This window comes from Chelmon rostratus, chromosome 12, assembly GCF_017976325.1.
Source record: "Chelmon rostratus isolate fCheRos1 chromosome 12, fCheRos1.pri, whole genome shotgun sequence".
Taxonomy (NCBI): domain Eukaryota; kingdom Metazoa; phylum Chordata; class Actinopteri; order Chaetodontiformes; family Chaetodontidae; genus Chelmon; species Chelmon rostratus.
The window spans coordinates 13,269,397-13,294,577 of record NC_055669.1 but is presented as its reverse complement, the minus strand read 5'-3'; the positions used below and the strand labels follow the sequence as shown (position 1 = coordinate 13,294,577).

At 44.2% G+C, this 25,181-nt stretch overlaps 3 protein-coding genes across 3 annotated transcripts; 1 reads left to right on the top strand and 2 right to left on the bottom strand.

The window, feature by feature from the left end:
- Positions 1–1,850: 1,850 nt before the first annotated feature.
- otol1a (otolin 1a) lies at positions 1,851–3,762 on the top strand. The gene is made up of 4 exons (XM_041948447.1): positions 1,851–2,307; positions 2,387–2,476; positions 2,624–2,695; positions 2,885–3,762. Exons 1-4 carry the CDS (start codon positions 1,851–1,853, stop codon positions 3,760–3,762), a joined length of 1,497 nt encoding a protein of 498 aa, XP_041804381.1.
- Positions 3,763–7,433: 3,671 nt separating this feature from the next.
- tal1 (T-cell acute lymphocytic leukemia 1) lies at positions 7,434–12,859 on the bottom strand. Its single transcript, XM_041948451.1, has 4 exons — positions 12,714–12,859; positions 10,885–11,433; positions 10,351–10,469; positions 7,434–9,416 (listed from the first exon to the last, which is right to left on the bottom strand). Exons 2-4 carry the CDS (start codon positions 11,394–11,396, stop codon positions 8,893–8,895), a joined length of 1,155 nt encoding a protein of 384 aa, XP_041804385.1. The 5' UTR covers positions 11,397–11,433; positions 12,714–12,859; the 3' UTR covers positions 7,434–8,892.
- Positions 12,860–14,466: 1,607 nt separating this feature from the next.
- Positions 14,467–23,014, bottom strand: si:ch211-13f8.1. Its single transcript, XM_041948446.1, has 9 exons — positions 22,884–23,014; positions 21,786–21,858; positions 20,295–20,447; positions 18,071–19,248; positions 17,465–17,615; positions 16,857–17,076; positions 16,229–16,341; positions 15,943–16,133; positions 14,467–15,477 (listed from the first exon to the last, which is right to left on the bottom strand). Exons 1-9 carry the CDS (start codon positions 23,008–23,010, stop codon positions 15,284–15,286), a joined length of 2,400 nt encoding a protein of 799 aa, XP_041804380.1. The 5' UTR covers positions 23,011–23,014; the 3' UTR covers positions 14,467–15,283.
- Positions 23,015–25,181: the final 2,167 nt, after the last annotated feature.

Genomic DNA, 25,181 nt, shown 5'->3' with positions numbered 1-25,181 from the left:
GAACGGGCTGCGCTCGTCTTAATAAATGACATGTTAGCAAGAGCTGCAGCCGTGTGCACAATGGATGTTTTTGGCGTGAGGGCTTTATTTTGACAGTCTGTAACGGAAGTGTAATATGACAGTAGCCGGCTTGACACAGGCTTATTCCTTACATGTAGTCGGTGCTAACGGGAGTGCGCAGCTGCGAGCTCATGCGATGGACAAGCAAAACAAGCGGAACCGGTGACGGCTGCTGCGGACTCAAGTGATGATGTCACCCAGTATAATATGACACTCATGGTCGTGCCATATCTAGATGCAGTTTCACTCCATATTAGTTCCTATTCATCATGGAACATTTTTGCCCCTGCTGACTTTTTATGAGCAGCTGGACATGAATCAGTATAACAGAATATAAACTGTGCCTAGAGGAGAATAGAATAGAATATATACTTGTAGACAGACACACAGAAAGTTGCCCCAATATAACATTTAAATTCAAACTGGTATGACACAACAGCAACTATTCATGAATAATCATATAATATATTATGTCCCAGTAATTAATGTTAGACAGGGCCTTTGTGCATGTGTTAGTTACAGCAGTCATTGCATTGACCTAACACTGCCCCCTGGTGGCTTTGGGGAGTAAAACACCGCTGGCAGTCCAATCATTCACAGTCAGCTCATGCGTTCAGCTCATCTTTAATTCTTCAGGGAGTCTCATTGAGATCAGCATCCCCTTTTACAGGAAAGACCTCAGAACAAATTACACATATGGGACATGACAACAAGTCAATTCAGTCATCACACACACAGATATACTAATTAAAACAGGCAGAAATCTTTAGATTTTTGGTTCAATCTGCCATTTAACCAAATGCTCTATTAGATTTCTGTTAAATGTATGGATCAGAGACAGAACACCAGTGAATTGTACTCTTGTTTACATTTGAACTGGTTGAGAAGGGTGATTCAAGCAAAATTATTCAATCTTTTTCTTCTCTTTCAAACAGATGACATAAAACCAGAGTTAGTGGCAGAGGCTGAAAACTGCATCCAACACACATTCTGTGGCATGTAAAGCTTGGTTCAGCGGGGCCACGTTTCCACGAGGTTTATCGGGTTTACTGGGCTCTTTCGGGTGGTTAGATCAAGGAAAGGCTGGATCAATGCTGCCACGGCGTCTGTTTTGGGACATTGATCCCTCTCCCACTGGGTGGATGGCGATCCCCTTTCTGCTTTGAGGTATAGCCAAACGGTGTGGTCACTACAAGGTGTTGCGCTCGGTAACTCTCACATGATGTTATTCATGTCAACAATGCATGAGCTTGTGTGTACATACTGCATGCATGTACACATGTTCTGCAAATGTGTATCTTTGCGTGTAACCTCATATTTCGGCTGTTTGTGTGCAAAGCAAGCGTGTGTGTGAACAACGCTTCAGTAGCGTGCATGCTCTTGGGCCCTGGAATCATATCCCATATCACAAAGAATAAAGTCTTGCCTTTATACAGCCTGCTTTATTTCATATCCCTCAGGAGTCATGTAATCTGTTGTTGCCAGCCCACCTACCTCCTAATAACCCCTTGAGTTTTCTGTTCCTTGTTCTCTCATTGGCGTAAAGGTTGGACAGCCGGGGCAATATAAGGCAGGAGGCAGCCTGCATCCATCACTACTTGGAGGGGATGGAATGAAGAGTCAGCACCATCTAAATCAGTAGGTAAGATGCACTTGTTGCTCTCCTATACATCCTAAATGCTCTGCGTTGCAACAGAGTAAACCTTTCCCAAAGTGTTGCACCTGTTTTTTTTCTATTCTCTAAACTTCGAGTCTTTTCCTTTTGCAGATTATTGTGTCAAGCCCTCAGTATGCCACCCGTTCGCCTGCTCTTCCTGACCACTCTCCTTGTGGTCCTGATGGCCATGCTGACCTCCAGCGCCAGAACCACACGCTGGCCCAAGCCTCAGACCACCAAGAAGCCCCCTCGAGCTGGGGGCAGCAGCGGAGGTGGGGGTGGAGGATTCGGACGGACGACCACCACGACAACGTCCCCTTCCAGCATGCACACGGATGAGACAACAGAGGTTATGATGGATGCGTACTCCCTGTCCCCTACAGACAGCACCACCTACTCCAGTGACACTTACCCTACTGATTTCCACACCGATGCCATAGCGCCCCCTGGGAACACCCACGGAAACTATACCCTTGACTACAACGAATGCTTCTTCAACTTCTGTGAATGCTGTCCACCAGAGAGAGGCCCCGTAGGGCCCATTGGAGAGAGAGGGCCACCAGGACCACCAGGAGAGAGGGGCCCTCTAGGTAAAATGGATTATCAATTTCAGGAAAATTACCTTTTGGAGGTCAAAATTTGTTCTTCATATTCTGCTCTTTTTTCCAGGGTTACCTGGAGAGAAGGGAGAAACAGGGCCCAGAGGACCTCCAGGACCAGCAGGACTACCTGGAGCCAATGGACTCAATGGCGACATAGGTACAACGGGGCTTAACAGCAGGAGAGTTTTTGAATGTCTCTCAGTTTCTCTCTCTCTATCCCTCTCTCCTTTTTTGCAAAACGCTGATTTGTGTAAGTACTTTGTGGATGTCATTTTCTGCACTTTATTTATCAAAACTACCACAGGTGAAAGAGGTGATCCTGGACTGATGGGTGCTCCTGGTGCCCCTGGGATCCCAGGAAAACCAGGAGAGAGAGGTGTGTAGTTTTCCTCAGTATAAATAGTATAGATGTTAGATAATCTGCTTTAATCATACTGAAGTGGATTACATTAAAATATGTAGAAATGAACTTTATAAATGTATGTAAATGTACATTTCTATTTGAAAATGAAAGTTTTCTAATTAAAACATGTCATCCTACATATAATCTCTCTACGTATTATAGGTGATCCGGGCCCCAAAGGAGAGAGAGGTGAACGCGGCTTCACTGGTCTGAAAGGTGACCCGGGAGAAAGAGGGTGGCCTGGTCTGAATGGGACCAGAGGAAACATGGGGCGAGAGGGGCCCATGGGTCCCCCTGGGGTAGCTGGAACAAAGGGTCAGAAAGGTGAACTGGGACCTACAGGCGAGTGTTTACCAGGCGAGAAAGGTGATGTGGGTGAGCGTGGTCTAAGAGGTGAGATGGGCCCCCCAGGAGTGAATGGAACTGCTGGTGCAAAGGGAGAGCGAGGGGAGCTAGGGTCTCCAGGAGGGAAGGGGGATACTGGTGCCAGAGGTCCCTCAGGACCTCCAGGACCCAGGGGCATGGCAGGGCTGAGGGGGGAGCGGGGACTTAAAGGTGGGCGTGGGCCTCGGGGACCTAGAGGCCCACCAGGGGAGAGTGTTGAGCAGGTTCGCTCCGCCTTTAGTGTGGGCTTGTTTCCAAGCAGGTCCTTCCCTCCACCCAACCTGCCTGTGAAGTTTGATAAGGTCTTTTACAACGGGGAGGGGCACTGGGACCCAGCACTCAACAAGTTCAACGTCACCTACCCGGGGGTCTACCTATTCAGTTACCACATCACAGTGCGCAACCGGCCTGTGCGTGCCGCCCTAGTGGTTAATGGGGTACGGAAGCTGCGGACCCGGGACTCTCTGTACGGCCAGGACATCGATCAGGCATCCAACCTCGCACTGCTGCAGCTGAATGAAGGCGACCAGGTGTGGCTGGAGACGCTGAGGGACTGGAACGGAGTTTACTCCAGCAGTGAGGATGACAGCACGTTTACTGGCTTCCTGCTTTACCCAGACTCAAAGACCAAACCCACTGCTATGGAAAACCTGTGACCGCAACCTTTGGATGGGCTCTGATTTTAACCTCTTGTAGACTCTGCACAACCTTCAGCCTGTTGCACAGTTCTGTCAAATTGATGTGATTCGGCTAAATACTGCCACTTCGGTATCTGCTTACTGCTTTTATGCTAATCAAACCAAAAGCTTTGCTTGCCTTGCTGTATTTGGAGATGGAGGAGGCTTTTTTTTTTACACTGCTGTATGCAACACTTCAGCTCTTTTTAACAATGCATTAAAAATGACTATGCTTGAAATGGATGACCCTTGAGTTTTACTTATTCAGAACCATAACTAGAAGCTAATTTATGAGACATTAGTCACTGCAATTAGAATAGGTAAGCTCTGTGTCAGTGAGGCCAATACACATTGGGAAGCAATTTAAGTAAATAATCCATAATTGCATTTAGTTCCCACTAGAGGGTGTAAGGTGCCCAAGGTTTGTAAAGAGGCATTGGGGAGAATGGTTAAAAGCAGAAATGAGTGCAGAGAAAGTGATAAAAAGGAGGTGATGTCCCCGTCAACAATATATGGAACAAATGAGATATTGCAGAAGAAAACAGTTTAAAGTCACAAAAAACAAATTTAGACTTAAAATGTTCTTGCCCACTTACTGACAACAACAGGAGAAAAACACTTAAGCCTTTCATGTTGGATCCACTCACACAGCAGGGTGGTAAAGATAATTCTCACGGACTCTCATAGACATTCTCTCACTCCACTTGTCATTCAGCACAGCTGCTGAAACTCCTGAATTTGGTACATTATGTGAATATGGTGATTTGCTAGACCTTTGAGGCAGTGCGGTACAGAAACAGAGGCAAGAACAGCAGCGAAATCTTGGTGCTTGCTCTCTAATTATCAGCACAGACTGGAGGCAGGAGTGAAGGGTTAAATGCAGGGATGGGATAAGAAAAAAGCACCCAGAAGCCGATAAAAGTAAAAAAAAAAAAAAAAAAGCAAACAAACAACAACAAAAAAACGCTTCATTGACATTACATACCCACAACAACAGATTTGCTGCTTTAGCAGTGAACAGGGAGGATAACCCTCTGCAGCACAGAGAGATGAATGCACTATAAATTATACTCCGCTGTGCCCACACTGTTCAGTGAAAAATGGCACTGACTTTTACAAATGCTATATCTCATTAGACTCTAAACAGTCAAGACCTCTCTGCAGATTAAAAATGATAATAACTCATTTTCCTGTACACAGCGGCAATCCATCTAGAAGATACATTGCATTCAGAAATTTATGTCTCTGAGAGGCTACAGAGGCATTTTTATGCTGTGACGTATTTTTAAAAACAGAGCAGGGAGACTGCATTGCCTCGTTTTAGCAGATCTTGTGTAGTGTTACACTGATAACATGAGGGGATCAGGAAGAGTTTCTCTTTGAAGAACACAAATACCTGTCTTCAGTAACTGGAATAGAAATTTGTAATCACTGAAAATCTGTATTTTAGTTCGCATATAAAACCTTACATGAGAGATGTTTTTTCTAAATGTTAATATTGTCATGTTTCGAACAGCTCTGAAATCAATGTAAGCATGCCTTTACCACCTTAAGTTTGGACCTCTTTATCAAAATGCTTTAAATTTATGATTATATGTTGAATTATACACCAGGTCTATCTCACACATGGATTATTAAATTACGGATAATAAACATATTTTATACAAATCTGCCTAAGACTGGTAGGTAGATATTTGCATATTTCTCTGCCTTCCTGCAGGAGACACATGGTCTAGAGTGTACACTCAACCGAGATCGTAGCCGGTGGCACATAAGAAGAGGAATTACTATTACATGGCATATTCTGACATAATAAACAGTGGGGTATTTTTTTAATCATGCCCAAATAAACATCATCACATACCTGTTTTTATGTTCATCCCCGTCCTTATAGTAATTAAAAAAATCCAACCTCAGAACATAAACTGAACGAGTCTACAGCCAAAATAATAAAAACTAACCAAGATAACAAAAGTAATAAAATATAATGTGTAATAATTAGAATGGGTATTATAATATAATGTGAATTTTGCATTGAATTAAAAGTGTCATTTTATAATGAGTTTTGGGACTTTTTAATTTTGAATTTAAAAAAAGCATTCGGGGTGAATCAGTAGTTAACTTTAATTGAGCGTATGTTTAATATTTTATGAAGGATACTGAACGTAAACATAACACTGAAACCTGTTAAAGAGGGAGGATGACATCTCCATCTACTGGTGAAGAACTTAAATTTACCTCCAATTTCCACCTTATTTATGCTACTGTTGGCATTGATGGTGTGTGTGTGTATGTGTGTGTGTGTGTTTGTGTGTGTGTGTGTGTGTGTGTGTGTGTGTGTGTGTGTGAGTTAAAATGTTATTTTGCTTGTTTGTTTATAGTCCCATCCTAGGATGTGTGTGTGTGTGCGTGCGTGTGTGTGTGTGTGTGTGTGTGTGTGTGTGTGCACGCACACATTTATGTATCTTCTACTACTCTGTGTGAAAATATAAATAACTACCTTGGCGGTGTGTGCAGTGTAATCTGTTCCCAGCAGGCTGGATTCCCACTGTGAGAAAGACAGTATATTGTTCCTGCAGCACCACAGATAACAACTCATTAGCATACTGAATCATTTGGCTGCAAGAGCCACTCTGCCACCCATCTGCACTGAGCTGATAAACACGCACACACGCCAGCTCACACAAACACGCACACACACGGATCTATGCAGAACAAGCGCATACACACTCACATAAGCCCGGCCTTACAAACACACAAACATATACACACACACGCACACACACAGAGGCACTAGCCTCCTCTCATTCCCTCTCTTTGAATCCCTCATATGCACTCCCTGTATCCCTCTCTTTTTGTGAGACTGTGTGTTTCTGGAGAGTCGGGAACGCTGAAGCAGGTAAATGTTTGGCAGGCATTAACCCAGAGAGCCCCTCAGTCAGTCCCGGCACAGCCAGCGCAGAGCACAGGAGAGGTCTCCCAACACCTGGATGCCTCTGATGCTCTCTGGAAGCAATTATAGTTTTTAGAAATGTCTGAGAGCTGATGCTGTTGTAGTTGTGGCACTGGTGGCAGAGTCTGTGTGTGGAGTTATGGAATATAGGGAAGCAGACTTCAGAAAAGCAGCGCTTATGTGGCAAAGCTACAGCTCCTCTGCTCATTTCTTATTAACGAGCACAGTTTGGCGGACATAACTTCTCGATTGTGTAAGTGAATAACTTACGGGCGGTGGGAGTTTCACAATGTGTACGGACCCAACAGTGTGCAAACGAGCGCTGCGGAGGCTGTCCAAACCACTTTCACAATGGCAGGATATCCTGCAGGTCACGGAGCCACGTTAACCTCTACAGGAAGTTGTCACTTGTTGGGAGGAAGTGAGGATTCCAGCGTTCATTGGGGGGAGTTTCATGAGGAGGTTGTGGTTTTAAGTATGCACTCTGTACAGATAAGGTGGGAAACAGTTGCCTGTTGGAATTTGTCAATTAAGTTATGCAATTATGGGAAAGTGTGTGAAAGGTATAAAATAAGTCATATACTGTAGAATGAAATGTGGAAAAAAAATCTATTATTTTTACAATGAAAGAATTGAATTGATTTGAACTGAACTGAATTAACAAGATTTAATAACGACATGCTTGAGTGACATCAGATACAAGGCTTTTCCTCTGCGGGTTTTATTCAGGGGTTTTGTATAAAATTCAGCGATTTAACATTGGATATATTTATAGATACAGCTATCATACAACAAATATGTCATTACCAAACGTACAATGTCCCTTTACTGCAATTCATAAAATACCATAGTTACCAAAGGTACCAATATAGGCTACTAGGTCCTGCTGAAAAAGCAGAATAACCAACAACAGTGAGCAATACTTAACTGCATTTGTCAGAAAACTGCTGGTGTTGTCATGATATTAACACTGTGTGTGTGTGTGTACACTGTGTGTATGTGTATATGTGAAATGCGGCAATGAAGGGATTTATCTGTGTACCTTACTAAACTACTGCATTACAGTTAAAAAAAAACACTGAAACATTCATATCAAAAAGGACTGCATGAGTCATTTCATGTTATCACACGACCCATATTTTGTACACTTTAAGAAACACTGCATGTCTTGTACCTCCACAGCAATTTCAAATAGACATATTCATCCCAGGCAGTGAAACTGTTTAACTGTCTGTTGCCGTATTTGGTGTCAGTTTCTCACCACCAAAGTGTAACAGAAGTAAATGGTACCACATTTGATGTACTACTTGCTTTACCCTTTGAGTTCATCTCGGATCTTCTCTCCTCTCCCCTCGTTTCCTCGTCTCCTAAAAGACCTTTTTCCTAGTAAACCCATTGACGAACACAGTACAGTACATCTTCAACCACATGACTTGAACTCGAGTCACTGTTGTTATATTGTGCAGTGGAAATACAATGCTATTTACAATACATACGCAACTGCATGGGTACGATAGAGTCCAGGCGGTTCATTTACGGCCTCCAACTGAGGCAAACTTACTTTTGTGTCATTATTCTAACACATCAAATTTTCTGGGCAGAAATCTCTGGGGTCTATTCATTGAGGTTTTAGGACCATTCACTTCAACATTCTGCAAGCATGTTGGATCTAACCTGGCATCTATCAGTGAGGCGCTGGTCAAAACTTCAATATTACATATCAAAAATGTTTGCTAAGTGTCTCTTGATTGAGTTTTGTTTGGTTTCATCTTGTTTTGTTTGCTTGTTCTTTATTTGTTTTTTTATTTTTTCCGGAGGGGGGGTGTTTTATTTTTTAGAATATCCCGTCTTTGGACTTTGAAAACACGGAAAATTATAATCCGCAGGTCAGTCAAGGACATGAGACATGCAGAATTTACAAGTCTTTTGTCGGATCAGATCTAACCCATCACCAATCAAGCCGGTGCTGCCTCGGGTGTAGTGTGGAGACAGGAATGCACTCATGATCCAGTTGGGACACCCCTATCTCACTACGCAGAGCTTGATTCTCCTTCCTACACTGACAAAGCTAACGGGTCCTGAGCAAATCCATCTTTTGATTAGTCCCTCTCATTCCTCTCTGTCACTCTCAGGTGTTGTGTCTTTTGACGTCAGCATCATCGCCGACTGGAGCCATCTAAAGGGCGTCCATTGCGCCTCAGATCCCTAGCAGCTAGGTGCAGCGGGGGCCCGCGTGAAGCCGTTAGAGTCCTTGGAGCTGGAGGTGAGTCCTGGTCTTCCATAAAGCTCTCGGGGCTGCCCTCTGCATCGCCATCAGGCAGGCTTCCGCAGCTGGAGCCTGGTGACATTGTCTCCAGAAGATCGTCCCTGGCCAAGCCCACCACTGTGTCCTGATGTGCTCCACCCTGTGGGCCGCCCTCGTGGGCCCCAACCAGCAGCCCTGTTTCCCCATCAGTTGTGCTGCCAACATTCCTCCCTCCATCCTGGTCCTCCAGGAGGTTGGAGAGGAAGCTGATGTACTTCATAGCAAGCCGCAGGATCTCATTCTTGCTCAGCTTCTTGTCTGGGGGGTGAGTGGGGATGAGTTTGCGAAGCTCCGCAAATGCCCCGTTTACGTTCTGCTGTCGCCAACGTTCACGACTGTTAGTGAAGATACGACGTACAATCTTTGGTTGGCCAGCTAGCAGAGGAACAGGGAGGAAAAGAGACAGACTGAGAGTAAGGAGAGGCGGCATCGACAGGAGATGGTAACACATAAAGTGAAATGCAGCGCTGAAACTGATAATGCGTTAAAGCGATAAAGGTTAAGTAATAAAAATGGAAGAAGCAGTAGCAGGTGAATAGATGCACATTTTGAGAAAAAAAAATGCTCGTAGGGAAAAAAAGTTTGATAATCATAAAGAATAAAGTTGCAAAATTGTCCTCCATACAACCGTGGATTTTTAGATGGGGGAGCAGAAGCTATCGAGGCTTCAGTACAATCAGTACAATAGGCTGTGTGCCAAATACTGTGCAGATGTGATACAAGAAAAAAGGTTGCTTTGGCATGCCAAACTCTAGGGAGGGTGTTGGGAAGACTGTGTGATCCCTATTCCATATTCTGTGTACTTTTTATGCATTTAGGTATGATAAAATGCCCCACTGCAGGTAGTCACATCCTCCCACCCCCAACAATGGTGTCTTCCAGGCTATTGTCGCCCTTGGAACACACCCAGTCTATCTTAATCCTTCAGCCCACTCTGCAGTAAAACCTTGGCATGGAGGCAGCAGCACCCCCATCCTCCACCCCTGTATGTGGCAGTGAGTGGGCAGCGGTGGAAAGGATGTTTCAAATTAAATAACCCCCAAATCTGCCACAAAAGAGCTCACTTTAATGGCATGCAGGTACGTGTATTTGATGTTTTGCTTAGCAGCATTCATTTATGCCATTTGTGCCGTTTATTCCTCTGGGTTAAACACTTTAGCAGAATTTTCTTTTTGCAAGGAATCTTCTGCAACACTCAGATTAGGTACAGTATAGATCCATGTCAGTGGATGAATGACAATGGGGATGAGGAGGGGACATTTAGGGGACTGTATTGGCAGAAGGAGGACACAGCAGAAGTGCGTCTTACCATACTTATAAAGATCTAAAATGCGCCTACCCTCGTCGAGTTCAACCTCATAAGGCGCCGGGCGGCGCTTTACCCTGTTGCTGGGGTACATGCTGTACTGCTCCGACTCCCCTCCGAGACTTCAGCAACAGAAAGCAGACAAAAGGTGCACAGAGAACATGAATTTCGACATACATCATTTCCTTCATTGCTTGTAACCCTTAACACCCTCCACTCCTTGCACTAGGAGCACACACACACACACACACACACACACTCACACACTGATAAATACACACACACACACTCTAACACATTTATAGGCTAATTCTCTCTGTCACTCCTGCACATACATGCTAAATAATGTCAACATAATGTGAACTCGATTCCACTACAAGCCTCCTTTCACTCCATATCAGCCCATTTCTGCAGGGCCCTAATAGCATCCAACAGCCATCAACTTCTAACTTTCTGTAGTGAAGAGTCACAATGATCATATGAAACGTGCATTCATGAAACCATATGATTTTTTTCTTCTCCTGCCTCCACCTTTACCTGTTGATGGCGGCGAGAGGCTGCGCCAGGTTGTAGAGCATCGCCCGGGCCGGGACAGGGAACGCGTTTGGGCTCAGCTGGACCATTCGAGCGTCGTCTCGTTGCGGCGGCGGCAGCGGCAGCGGTGGAGGTCTGCGAAGTTCCGTGATCGGCACCAAATGGCTTTCAGTCCTCTGCTCCACCGCTTTTATAGCGTCCCTCCTGGAGAGCTCGATCACCGGCACTTCCCTTTTCAGGTCAAGGGCGTTGTGAGAGGCAGTTTCCTTGGCAACGCCGTTGATGATGATGCTGATGCTGGTCCCGTTGCTCGAGTTCTGCAGAGGAACGTCATCCGTCTCCTCAACCCCCTTGAAGCGCCCTCCCCTCTCCTTCTCCCCCTCCTCTCTCCTCGGCTCCTCGTCCTCCTCGCATCCGTTCTGTCTGGAGATGATGGAGGAGTCCTCTCGCTTTCCAGGACCGGACTCTGCATCAGGACTTCCAGGACAAAGCTCCGGCTGCCGTTTTTCCATCATTTTTATACCGTCACCACTAGCTCGAGTCCACTACGTCCTAAATAAGATTTTCCTCGATTAATTTATTGATCAGAACAACATAGTGACAGTCTTTAGATACCAGATAAATAAACAAGCCTATTGGGAATTAACAATCAATTATCATTATTGGCAATAAAAGGAAATCAGCATTATAATTACAATTATTATATCAATGTGCTTGTCTATTGGTATTGGTATGCTATTAGTTGCTTACTGGCTAGATTTCATAATAATTAGATATTCTGTGATATTTTAAAAAGATGAAAAAGCTCGAGTGCAGAAATTCTACCACACAGGCACGCTAACACTAATGATATATCACAACTACATTTACGAAAAAGGTTTTAATTCTGGTGATACTACCATTTTTGCGAGCTTTTGAAGCTTTGAGAGCTTCTCTGAAAGTTAACCCGGCTGAGACGTGATTCAGTCCCGACAGGCTCACTGCACAATCATGAATTCGCCTCTGCTCATACATTTGTATTATAAATTCGGAGCTGGTGATATTCTTTTTTTCCAGTGTTAACTTGTCATTTCCAAACAGCTTCGTCCTGTGGTTGCTGCATGCACGTCCATCGCTTATCTGAAACTCGCGTGGCCTTCAGCACAGCTCGCGCCGTTGAACTCGCATCAAAATGTGCGTAAACGTCCGCCTGAGCCCGAAAGTCACATTATTAAAAGCTCGTGTCGGCTGCTGTTCATCAGGCGGTGAAAAGATCGTCTTATTATCGGGAGATTGCGGCTGCAGGACCACGAAGGGAGCTTGCTATCCATTCTTCGTCGAAATAAAATCCCACCTTTTTTTCCTGCTTTCAGCAAATCCAGAAATAAAGCCGTGAACCTTCAGAAACTGTTGGACCTCGGACCGTCGCCGCAGATGTCAGAGTAGGTTGTGTAATTTTTGGAGTATTCGTGGTGTAGGCCACAGTGCTGTTGTTGTTAAAGCCGAACATCAAAGCCTTGTCATAATCAATACACCACAGTAGGTGTTTCACAATTTATTCCACAAACAGCCTGAAAAATATTATTATAAACGAACAACGGCGCGCGAGTAATAATAAAAAAGCGCACTTTTATTTCTGGGAATTCTCCAATAGGCCTCGCATCCGTTTTTACAGCCCGATCAGCCTTCAAGCATCCGATCGGACAATGGCAGAAAATGTAGGCTAAATATCTCGCGCGTAACACCAATAAAATTCAGACGATAGAAATCCAATTACAGCGTTTTGGAACAACGAACATGGCGGTTTAAATAAAGACATGTATTTTTATTTTATTTATTTATTTTGCACTTACCGTTCCAGCCGTGTTGTTGATGTTACTGTGTAAGTGGAGCCATTTTGTGAGTGGGTCATCCATGTCTGAGGTTTTTCTTTTTTTTTCTCTCTCTCTGCCAGTTGTGGAGCACACACTGTGTGAGCGTGTGTGTGTGTGTGTGTGTGTGTGTGTGTGTAGCTGAGTTATTCCTCGCCGCATCCAGTGCGCTCCCTCAGTATGGGGAGCGGAACACAGGCCGCAATGTGGCCGAGTGAGATAAGCGCACGGCAGCGGCCTCTTCATTCCCGATAAGCCCCTAAACCCATTATTTATGAAATGATTCATTATTATTTGGCTGTCGTGGGCTATATAGGCTTGTGGAGGGCAAAGCATTAAAAAAAACCAAACAGGCACAGCGCAACGGCCTGTAACAACGTGAGGTAGTACGATGTAGCCTGAGCTATAGTTAAGGTGTTTTAATTTCTTTTTCTTTTTTTTCTTTTTTTTTTTGATGAAAGAAACAAAACCTCAGGTTAAGCTTTTGACCTATTTATATTTTCAACAAAGGCTTTTTTTGCTAAGCCCATTTATCCAGCAATAACATAACCGATGATAGCAGAAGGTCCTCTATCTTTCTTTAATTTTTATTATATTTTTATCTTAAAATGAGTAGGCCCTATCCATTCCTCCATATCCACTTCTGCGCCTCGAGGCACGGTTTAGGCTACCGGTACAATAGACTGCTGAAATGACGAGGGCGTAATTGCGATAACGATGCCTTAATTGAATGGGACATCAGCGTTTATCGACAGATGAATAAATAATAATAAGGAAATAAAGAAATGTGCTGTTGCGTGTCATTGTTTGTGTTGGGGAGATGGAGTTGGGGGGGGGCTTGGACGGCGGTTCCTGCGGGTCCGCAGGGAGTCATGGCTGGGGGAGATAAAAGCGTATCGGCTCCTGGTCGCATCAGATAACGGAGCAGCCCGCTATCAGAGCGCGTTCAGGGCAGCCTAAATGGTAGCAGGTACATCCTAATAACGGATCTTCCACACAGCTTTTTTTTTTTTTTTTTTTTTTTTTACCCTTAGTCAAATAAATTTAGAAATTTAAATAATCAAACTTAGTCAAATAAACTCCTCGCATGCAAATGATAGATAGATAGATAGATAGATAGATAGATAGATAGATAGATAGATAGATAGATAGATAGATTTCAATGGTGAGGTTTTAAAAGCCCCATAATTAGTCACGACCTTTAAACAGACCTGTTGAAGCAGCGGCAGTCACGACCATCATCCTCCATCCTGTGCTTACAACAGCAGAGCCGGACATAATCCCTTTAAACGTTTTTGTAAGCATCTTTCAAGGAAACTGCAATCGTGCCAAGATTTTTTTTTTTTTTTTTTTTTTTTTTTTGCTGTTGTTGGGAGGAGGTCACTCAGCACTCTACTGTGGGTCAAAATTAATGATAATGAAAGTTGCAAATAAAAAGGCCTAATTGGCAAGAGGGATTGGAAGGAAGACTGGACATTTTGGTTTTGTGGGTTTTGCTGTGGATTAAACAGAAATTCTAACTTCATATGATTGGAGGTTTTATGCATAAATATTTCAGATATGTCCATGCATCTATCTAGCACCACGTAATAAAACTGTAAGCTTTTTGCAGCTGTGCTGTGACATAAACGTGCATCAACAATGAATGTGATGCATTCAACAATACAAAATAAAACAGTTTTATTTAGACGCAAACCAGTACCAATCTCATGAAGCAATAGGTGATACAATACAAGTCAAATGAAGGGATCCTGCAGAGCACCAGGAAAACATGACCCACTGAAGAAGAAAAAAAAAATAGAGACAGTTGGTTGTTTAAACATATTTTGGGATGCAGCTGCAATCCAATGGAAGGTGCCCCCCTTTTTTAAAAAAAATAAATAAATGCTTTTCATGCTGGTGCAGATTGCTCTTTATCTTGAGGGTCTTGTGGGCCAAGATGACCTCTGTAATACATCCTTACACATGCCAATAATCTGAAATAATGAACAAATTAATTAATTACTTAATTAATGGAAACAGATCTGTGCAATACTTTAAATGACAAAATGTGGTTCCACTCACTGAGTATTTAGGGTGTGCGCGACACAAAGCAAATCACAGTTTGATTGTCACAAATACTGAAGTGAAAATAAATGCAGTTTCTTTTTAAGATGGATGTAAAATTCAGCTACTCCATGAATGAAATGATCCCTGTTCATGCAATTGTGCCCATTAAAAAAACAAACATATGCAGTCGTGCTGGTTTTGAATCAGTAGCTCTAGTCTTAACTTTGTATTAGAATCACAATATATACTCTGATATCCCAGCTAGTATAGTCCTCTCTATAACTAGGTATGTTTGGCTTTAGATTTATCATTTGGTTGTTTTATTGATCTGTCACTGTAATCCCAGTCCCTTGTACTGTCATGTGGTTTTACATATCATGTCATATATGAAACTGCACTGAAATAAACACTGACTATCTCACGTCTACCACAGGTTTCAGTCCATCAGCAGTGTTCGCAGCGGCGAATTAGAATCTAGAAATGGCTCTGTGCCATCCTCCCCGTCAGCGCTGGAGGCGTCGGGCTGGCATGATCCGAAGAGAAGCCGTGCTTTCCCGGGTCATGAGCCGCGTCACCTGGTCCAGACTGAGGCCAGCCACCGCCTCTCCATTCACCTGCAGAATTTCATCACCGATGCCGAGGAGACCTAAGTAGGGGCCTTCGCCACTGCCGTCGCCCACTTTCTCTACATACACACCTGGGAAGGAAACAATAAGGGTGGAGGAGGGAGGAGGAAGACAGATTGTGTTTGGTGAAGCACACAACACATATATACAAAATTCTAACAGCATAATTAATATAAAACAGCTTCACCACTAGTAAAATAATTTTGGAAGCATTTTACTGATATAAATTTGAATATGTAATGAAATTTCTGATAAATTGGCCCAAACTTTTGACATGTTTGATGATATATCTGATCAGGTTTGATTACCAATTTAAGCACCTAACTGCTTTAAACAGTAAAGCCAGGGGCTCATTTCTATCTGAACAATTACATTTTCATTCTATTTTTTATTTTATTCTATTTTCATGATACACAGCGTGTGCTGAAGAATAGCACTCATCTAAGGGAATAAAGCAACCACCACCAAAAAAAAAAAACTGCCTAGCCAAACTCTGTATTTAAGGCAGTACAAAGAGAATGTAGATTAAATGTTACCTGTGTCTGGTCGACCTTTGCCCCTTGAGATGACGAAACCAAAGGGACCATTTGGGGGTCTGACCAGTTCCAGGAGGAGGGTCCCATCAGAGAAAGCCTGAGTGACCCGGCCCACCGGGCGCACGATTCTGGAGGCAAGTACATCTTCAACACTCAGGGCCCTGTGAAGCTCGAGCTGAGGGCTATCGGGGCTGTAACAGCAGACAGTCAGATCCCGTCAGAAGTAAACCCATGAAGTAAAACAATGTGGCGCATGTTTTTCTCTCTGTTTTTCTTTGACACCCACCTGGGCGCCAGGCCGTATGGTATCTGCACTTCTCCCAGTATTGTTGAACGTTCTGTTCTTCTCTCTAAACTCTGCACAGAGGAGGCTTTGCGCAGTTGGGCCAGTGGCAGCACCTAGTGGTAAATAAGTGGCACTGTAACAAATTGTTTTTCACATTGGCAAAATTCACCAGATCGGCCCTTGGAACTGTAAATTCTTGGCTCCAACTCACAAAACTAACAAAAGTGTGTTTGGCACCGCACGCATTGGCTGGAACGGAAAGTTGCTTACGTCTGTTTAGTGAACTCATGCAGCCGCCAGGAGGACAACAAGACTGGCTTCAGCAGAGAATGGAAGGAAACGCGGAGAACCAGGAATGCATTATTTGTGCTCCCAATGTCAGGCAGAAAGGTTGCTATTACTTCAAAGCCTTGGTTGGTCCACTGTGGCAAATATGTAGTGAAAGGTACTTCAAAGCGGAACTGGAAGACATGTAAATAAGATGCTTTCTCCCCACGGTCTACCTTTTTGAGGTAGAAATTGCATCTATTTGATGTGGTGAAATGAAAGAAAAGACAAAGGCCGAGCAGCGCAGGAGTCCTAATCAAACCACAACGTGGCATGAGAAATGCTTGCTGCTCTTGCTCACCGTGTGCAGGGTTTGCAGCGAGGGTGTCCTCTGTATGCGGATGGTGGGCTGTGGTCTGCGTGTGGGGCTTGGGGAAGCAGAGCTGGCCCGAGGGGCTGTGGGTATACTGAGCTGCTCCATGCTGCTGGAGCGGCCTCCTTTCACTAGTCTACCAACACTGTTCAGACCAATGGAGGAGAAGAAGCGACGCAGGAAGAGCTTTGGCCGTCCATCCAGCTTTCTGTAAATGGAAAGTTATAGACATTTTTTCACTGTGTGGTCAAAATGTATTATTATATATGTATTAAATCCCCAACTAAAGTACCAATCAACACACCAGAGATGAAGATTTTTTAAGAAAAACTGGTAAAATGATTATTTTGCCAGTGGTTTTGTCACTCTGCATTAAAATGGCTGTAACATGTAAGGCTTTTCATTACCAGAAGAGGGCAGGCTTGTCTTGTTGTTCACAGGATATTTTAACAATAACATCCTGTGGACTATAGGTCAGGTTTTAATCTCCTAACTGCTACCAGTCTGGCATGCTCAAGTCGCTTTGGGAACAGCGTTGGTGGGGGCGAGGGATTTATTGTCTAAGCTATGACAAGAGCGCTGTTATCTTGGCTTACCTGGAGCCGTCAGAGTTTTCCTCCCATATGGCCTCGGCTTTCAGATGTTCTGCTCTCAATAGCTCTGCTCTGAGGTCCTCAGCCCGAGACATAGCCAGGCCCCGCAAAGCAGGACGACACTCAGGACCAGAACCCAGGTCTCCACTCAGACCTGCTGGTAGAAAAGGATGTACTGAGTTAATGTCAAAGAATTATTCTAAAATATTCTCTCCTGTTCTTTGTAATGTTCTACGTAATCATGTTTCTATCTGTATGTTTAATAAAAGTCAAGTGTCTGTTCAATTTTGCATAATGAGTACTTTCATTTTTGTATTAAGTATTTATTTAAGTACATTTTTCTGAAAATTATTTTACTTAATAAAATGCAGGACTTTTCACTGTATTTGTGTACAGTATTTTTACATTGTGGTATTACTATTTGAAAACTGGATCTGTGTACTTCTTCCACCACTGCTTTTCCAGAATAGTAAATCCAACCATGAGAAAGTACAGCATCACTTTTTTGACATGCAAATGGCAGAAACGACAGGTACTTAACTCTCTATGCGATCTTTCAGAGTAGCTGAGATCTATCCATGACTCTGCTCGTCTGCAAAAGCCACTCACCGGTTCCATCTGGGGTGGCATCCCAGAGTTCAGCAGCTGGCAGGTCCGTGGTGAGCCGGGCTGGGGAGTACCTCAGGCTGGAGGGTCTGATACAGGGCACTGGGTTGCTTGTTGCAGAGGTCCCTTGGGTTAAGGCCACTGGAGACTCCCTTCTTCCTTCTGGAGAGTCCAGGAGGGCAGAGTGCAGGGATCCTCCCTCGCCTCCCTGATTTGAGGTCATCTGGAACTGAACTGTGGACTGACCTGCAGCAGAGCGATTTCTTGAACTTGACTTCAGGGCTGACTTTATAGGCAGTGCTGGGGCAGGCGATTCCCTCAGTCCACCAGATGCCTCCAGCAAACGGGGCTCCAGATCGATGGGGCTACCTGGGGCGAAGGAAACAGCTCTGCTCAAGTTGACCCTGTTCCTGGGGTTTGAGTTACGTCGCTGAGCCCACGATGGGCCATACGGGCCATGGCCAGACTCCAGTCGACTTTCTCCTTTCCTGCTCCTTCTTCTAAGCTTCCCAAACCCTGATGATTTCCACCCTGTGCTACTCTCCTTATTTTCCCCCAGCACGAAAGCTCCGGCAAAAGTGACAGTTGGAGCTTTGGGACGCGTACTTGCCTCAGGCTTGTTTGAAGGCACCCAGTGAGGAACCGCTTTTCCTCTGGCGTCCTCAGGGTTGCTCAAATGCTGTGTCTCAATGTTCTGTGCATCTGACGGTGACAAGACCGGCTGAGGTTCCCTGACCACAGAGCCACATGACTCACATTTCTTCACCAGCACTATTATCTCTTTAATCACTGTTGTGGGTTCACCACTGACAACCACATCTTCTTGCTTCTGTGAAGGAGGCATGGAGACACTGCGGTGGCTTCTGCTCCTCTCTGAACCACTGCTGCTAGAATCTGTATTACTTTCTTTACTCTTGGACTTTGGCATCCCAGGCCTGCCACGCTGTCTCACCCTGTCCAAGTACCGAGACTCTGCTTCTTTCTCTGATTCATCCTCGAAGCGTACCCGTGTGGGTGAACAACCGTAGCGTCTGGATCGACCACCTTGCTCACTTGGGGAAGTGTCTCTTTGGTTGGGGACGAGGAGGGGACCAGATACAGTTTGAGCTGTAAGATCTTCTTTGGTTTGAATAGATTTCTGCGTTGACGTTGGAAGGGGAGACTCAACCTGCTTCTTCTTTCTGCAAGAAATATCACAGAAGTGCACATTACAGACATTTTAAAGGAACACATATTTTGTCTGTAAGAGAGTCACACTTGTGTTGAACTCATTTGCAAGCTAGCATGAAGGAAAAGTGATGCAAAATGAAAGCATAAATGAGCATGAAAGTGAAACAGCAGACAGTCCAAGAAGATAAAAGAGCCTAACAAAACTAAGTATGCTGATGGCAGGATAAACTAGACTAAACTAGAGTAATGCAATACATGTAGTTGCTACAGGTATGTTTCACAACAAGTTAGATGTGCAGTCATGAATGTACGATTCATTGCAAATGCTCCTAATTCTAAATGAATGCTTCCTGCTAAAAAAGGGGGATATCAGGTACAAAATTTGCAATGTTTGCATTATTACATAAACAGAATGACGCCGAACATCTTCTCAACATAGTGTGCTCTGTGTTTGTTAATACAAATCACAGCTAGGTTCCAGAGTTTTAACTTGGTTTTAGTTATGCAACATTAACTTTGCCAAAACAGGCCAAGTGCAAGAGAAGGATGGAGGAGAGAAAAAGATCAAGGAGACACAGGGGTGGGAAACTGAGGGATAAAAAGATAGAGAAAGCTACTAGACCAGCCATGTCCAAACTATTCCATAAAGGGCCGTGTGGCTGCAGGTTTTCATGTCAACCAAGGAGGAGCGCACCAGGCTGGACTCATTTAATCAGCTGATCTCACTTTTCAGCTGATAACTAAGGGATCCCTTGATGTTGATTGGTTGGCCTGGTGTGCTCCTCCTTGGTTGGAACGAAAACCTGCAGCCACACGGCCCTTTATGGAATAGTTTGGACATGCCTGTACTAGACAGAGAAATCAGCTGCAACAATGCAATTTTCCGAAACAGATATTAACTTGTCAATAAATGAAACTTGTTGGCACAGCACTGATTAATATCATGCGTGCATGTGCAAAACTGTAGGGCACAAGTGGGGCAGTCACAGTCTCTAACATCTAACTTGTCAAGATGCCAACGGTAGACAGCCGACAAAAGCAGATGTTCCCAACTTACACGGCAGATCTCTGATCAGAATGGGAGCGTCTGCAGGGGCGATCACCTTTAATGTGGTTGGAGCGAGCCTTGAGTCGTGCTCGCTCCAGGAGAAGCTTGGCTTGCTCATGTCTTGGGCTCAGAGGAAGCTCATCACTGATTACAAGAAGGGACCTGACGATCAAGAAAAACACAAAGACAGAAAAAGAGAAAAGTGAATCATTTTGGTGACAGAAACAGCAAGGGAATGGATAGAGTTGAATGTATGATGAGATTCGGCTATGTTCCATCTGTTTGAGTGAAAATTAATATTTGAAGAAGTCTTTAAATGTGCAACGCTTAATGCGTGCTGTGACATATCCAATGACATCATATTCCCTACAGATTGACTTAACATAGAGTGAATCAAGCAGTGTTTTCCTAAGCTGCCTTATGTAATATCAGATAGATAGACTGGGATGTGGCAGCAGTGGTGAGCAGCAGAGAGAAACGTCATCCATCCATCTATCCTCACGCCCAGCAGCTAAGCTGCTCTGCATTGTGCATCATCGTCTGTACTTGTCTTTATCCCCTGGCCCAGTGATAAAGATAGCATGATACACCAGCCATGTGGATTATCCTTGTAATGGACTGAGTGTGATTCATTCTCCCCTGGGTGCAAAGAGGAAAACATATTGTGTTTCAATAGATTACAGTCTATCATATCCATGTTTTATCCTAACACTGACAAACACGATATAATTAGCAGCATGTTTTGGAACCCCATATGTTAATGTTTCATTCTGCAGTTTTAGAGGATGATGGCTATAATGCAGTTTATAATCAGTGGCAGAATGAAACTAAGTACACTTACTCAAGTACTGTGCTAAAAGACTTGAAGATTTCAATTTTAAGTAACGTCATACTCCACAGCATATCACAGGCAAATATTGAATGTTTTACTCCACTACTGACAGCTTTAGTAACTAGTTACTTTTCAGATTACACTTTTTCAAACCCGTTCTGTCCAGTGACAAGCATGTATCTCCAAATTTGGTGAATTTGAATGCTCTTGAGAAGCTGAAGGATCCATTATGGGTTGAGATAATTCTCCTTCCTCTTAAACTAAATAAACTATTTAAAAAGAAACACCCTTTGATTAGCTGGAAGATGCAATGTGACAAAAGTGAAAACGACACTGTTTCTCTGAGCTGATTTTTTAAATACACATATACTGAAAAAAAATACTGTACAGATATACTGAAAAAAGTTGATCAGGTGAACAATTTATTTATCTGCTTAGTTATTTGGTTTCACTTACTTCAGAGTATGACTATATACATATCCTTATGAACATACTCTATGCCATGCCTGCATCACCACTTGAAAATGATTAAACCCTGTTGTCACAATGTTTGTTTTGATTGTGCCCGAGGCAGCTCGTTTGACACTGTAAGTGGAGATTTTAGAGTGGGATTTATGAGGAGAGGGTATAAATAGTGCATAGGGGTTGTATATCAATGCATTGCTCACCTCAAATAGGGTTCAAGTTCCTGAGCAAGAATGGCCGAGTCTGTGCTGTCCAGAACCCCATGTGCACCTGCGACTAAAGCAGGAGAAGTACAAATCTCAGCATGTCTACAGTGAAAATAACTCAGATGGAAGATCTTCAATAAGTGCCCCAAAGGTTATATGCCTTCACATTTAGCTGACCCAGTGTACAATTTACACAGCATAGTGTTTCATTGTTATTAAGGGCTCAGTTCTTATTTCGTGTCTTATGTAGTGCTTGCTAGGGGGAAACATTACTGCCAAGAGAGCCATCAGCCAGAATGTGACCTATGGGACATGTGGGTATTAAAACAATTGGGTCTTTGTGTGATCATGAGGATTTTTATAAACCTTCATACCATTAGATTCAGTGACAGTCTCATAGGTTATCCCTGCCTGATCCTTAATGTCAGTTTAAAAAAAAACACACAGAGATTATGCAACCACTGAGAGACAGATAAAGGCAGATTTCCTTTCCCAGAGACAAGAGGGACAAAAATCACCTGATCATCGTGGATTTACCCGTATGTCTTGCCATACCAACTGTATTGGTATTAACACACACACAAGACACATAGACAGTATTGCAAATACATACTATGAGAAAATCTTTAATCTGTCACCATACATCCCTACAAAAACATCCATTAGCACACAGACAGAGATACAAAAGCAGGGACACTTCCCCCACTGCTCTGGCTGCTAATAATAGCAACACCCGCATGCACATCTGCACATCTGACATCTGTTCAACACTGGGAATCAGCCAGGTTACATGCTGCACTTCTATACAACATCACAGAGAGCAGAGGGAAGTTGCAAATGGCCATCAAAAAACTATGGCTGAGCCACATGCTTAAGAAGAAGAAACAGGAGCCAGTCAGCTGGTATGGATTGTTGTCTGAAGCGTGTCAACAAGTGCCTGTTTTTGCTTGTTTTTTAACTCACACAACAGAATGTAAAAGAGCAGTTTTTAATGTCACACTTCTTTGTGACACTAGCCTTTCATCAAACCCTTAAATCAAGCCTTATTTATGACTCCACCCATTAATTATTGCATACATTTACCTGGAGACCTACCTTTGCAATCCACTCTGTATGTCGTGTCTTCATGATTGCTGCCACTTTCTCCTCCACTCTGCTCTCCCTCCTCCCTGCAGTTCTGTTGCCTCTCCCTTAACTTTGCATAAGCCCTCTGCTTCACCATCAGTTTCTCATCGGCAGACGGTACCCCGCTTTGTGAAGACATGCTCTCCCAGCTGTCTGACGTGCACAGTCCTTTGTCGTCTGCCTCCTTCTGCTCACACCTGTCCAGGAAGTCCTCCACGCTGTCTGAGTGCTTGAATTCTGACACCTCGATGTCATCCACATCGCTCCTGGTGCCTGTCCCGGCTGGTTTAGGCTTCCTCTGAGGCCCTGCCAACGCTTCTGTCTGAGTGTAGTCCTTCAAAGGAAAAGCAGAGGGTGTGTTGTTAGGGCCGACACCATTTAGAAGCAGTGTCTCAGGGCGTGCCACTCTCCAGAAGCCCTTGGGTGGTGCCCAGTGTCTGGTTGACGTGGAGGGTGTGGAGGAAGAATTGGAGGATGCTGTCGGAGCAGTGGTGGTGGCAAGAGAGGAGGAGAGCACAGGTAGAGGAGGTGGAGGGGATGGGTCATCCTTACTGCTGCTCGAGTTGTCAGACAGAAGACTCTCCAGACTGGTGCCCCCCCTGAGGCCACAAGGCTGACCCTCATTTCTTTCTGACCTCTCCCCTTCAGTGTCCTCTCCCACCTGGAACACCTGCTCTCTTTGTGCTTCAGCTGGAGGGCTGTGGATCTCCAGCCTGACTTGCACCTCTACCTCCTCCTCTTCATCACTGCTGCTCAAGATCTTCGCAGCGCCTGATCGCCAGGAGGCAGCAGGCAGGGACAACTGACCCTTTCCTCTGGGCCTCTGTCTGAGGAGGACTTCAGATGAAATCTGCCCAGCTGGACTGCTCACTAAGACATCTGTGTCCAGCTTTTCTCTTTCTTTCTCCCTGTCCCTCCCTCTTGTCCTTCTCTGCGTGAGTGACTTCACCTTGGTCTGTAGTGCGTGCACGGCTGAACTTTGAGGAGGAGGAGGAGGAGGAAGCTGGCTGCTCAAAGACGGCGCAGGTAAAACAGGCTGGACAGGGCCGGTGATGAGTCCCCAGTTTATGGGAAACCCAGCAGGTATAGGGGGACTGGATTGTGCTTGGTTGTTATCAACCACCTTCTCTCCCTCCATTGGCTGGTCATGCACAGAAAGACTCCAGACAGATCCTACAGATAAAAAACATTTTTTTTTTAATATGCATGCAGTCATGTCTCTTACATCTGTTCTACATCTCTGTTAACGGCTACTAACGCTGTGATCTGCTTGGTGAGGAGATATGTAATGTGGATGCAGTCACGTTGCCTTATCCACTGATTACTTTGCAGTCCACAGGATAATCCTTCAGAATGAGAATAAGCAACTGCTGCCTGCAACTGAGCCCCTGGATGAATAAACAATATTATAAATGTGTGTAAATCAAAATGTAATATAATAAACTTTTTAACCTAACATGAATTAATTGGCCTTCAGAAATTTAAATATCTTGAAATTATGTGTCATACTATAGATCAGTTGCACAGCACGTTGCTGAAAGCCGATTTAAGAAAATATACTTCACATCCTGAATAAGTAGAACAACAACACGTTCACTTAAACCAGATTCTTATGCATAATAAACAAGGTAGCACACGCAATGAATAATCTACCTGGATATTTAGTGGAGACGACGTCCTTTAATGCACAAGTCCGGCGCTGACCATCGTGAGAAAGTTCAGATAAATTCAGGCGAAACTGCACAATTGCGAGTTACCATTCGTTGTAAAACCTGCGCCAGACCGCGCAGACATCGCAGCGCGCATCAGGTCGGTCGCTCACATAGGCAACAAGACGGAGCAACTTTCCCCTCCGCATGAAAAAATAAATAAAAAAAGGAAGCCAAATAAACACTCCTCGGTGTTGCTCCAGATCCTTGTGCCGTGCCTCCACTCACTGTCTACACAGCTCCCGGTCCAGGCAGTGTCAGGCGAGCCAGCGGCCTCTCAATCATGATTGGTCCGGTAATCCCTTCAGAAATCAGTGGGATTAGACAAAAATGGAATACAAAAATGCCTGCTTTAATTTCGCCCTTGCCTCGCGAACCCGATGCCGAGTGAAGCTCTCTGTTGCGTAAGTACAGAGCTCACACACCGACTCCCTGCACACAGCAGCCTAATAAACCAATGAAAAAGGGAAAAGAAAAAAAACTCAAATGGCTTAATGGGCTTCAGCCTAAATGAGATCACAATTCCTTATCGTTCCTGGGGTATATCGATGGTTCTCAA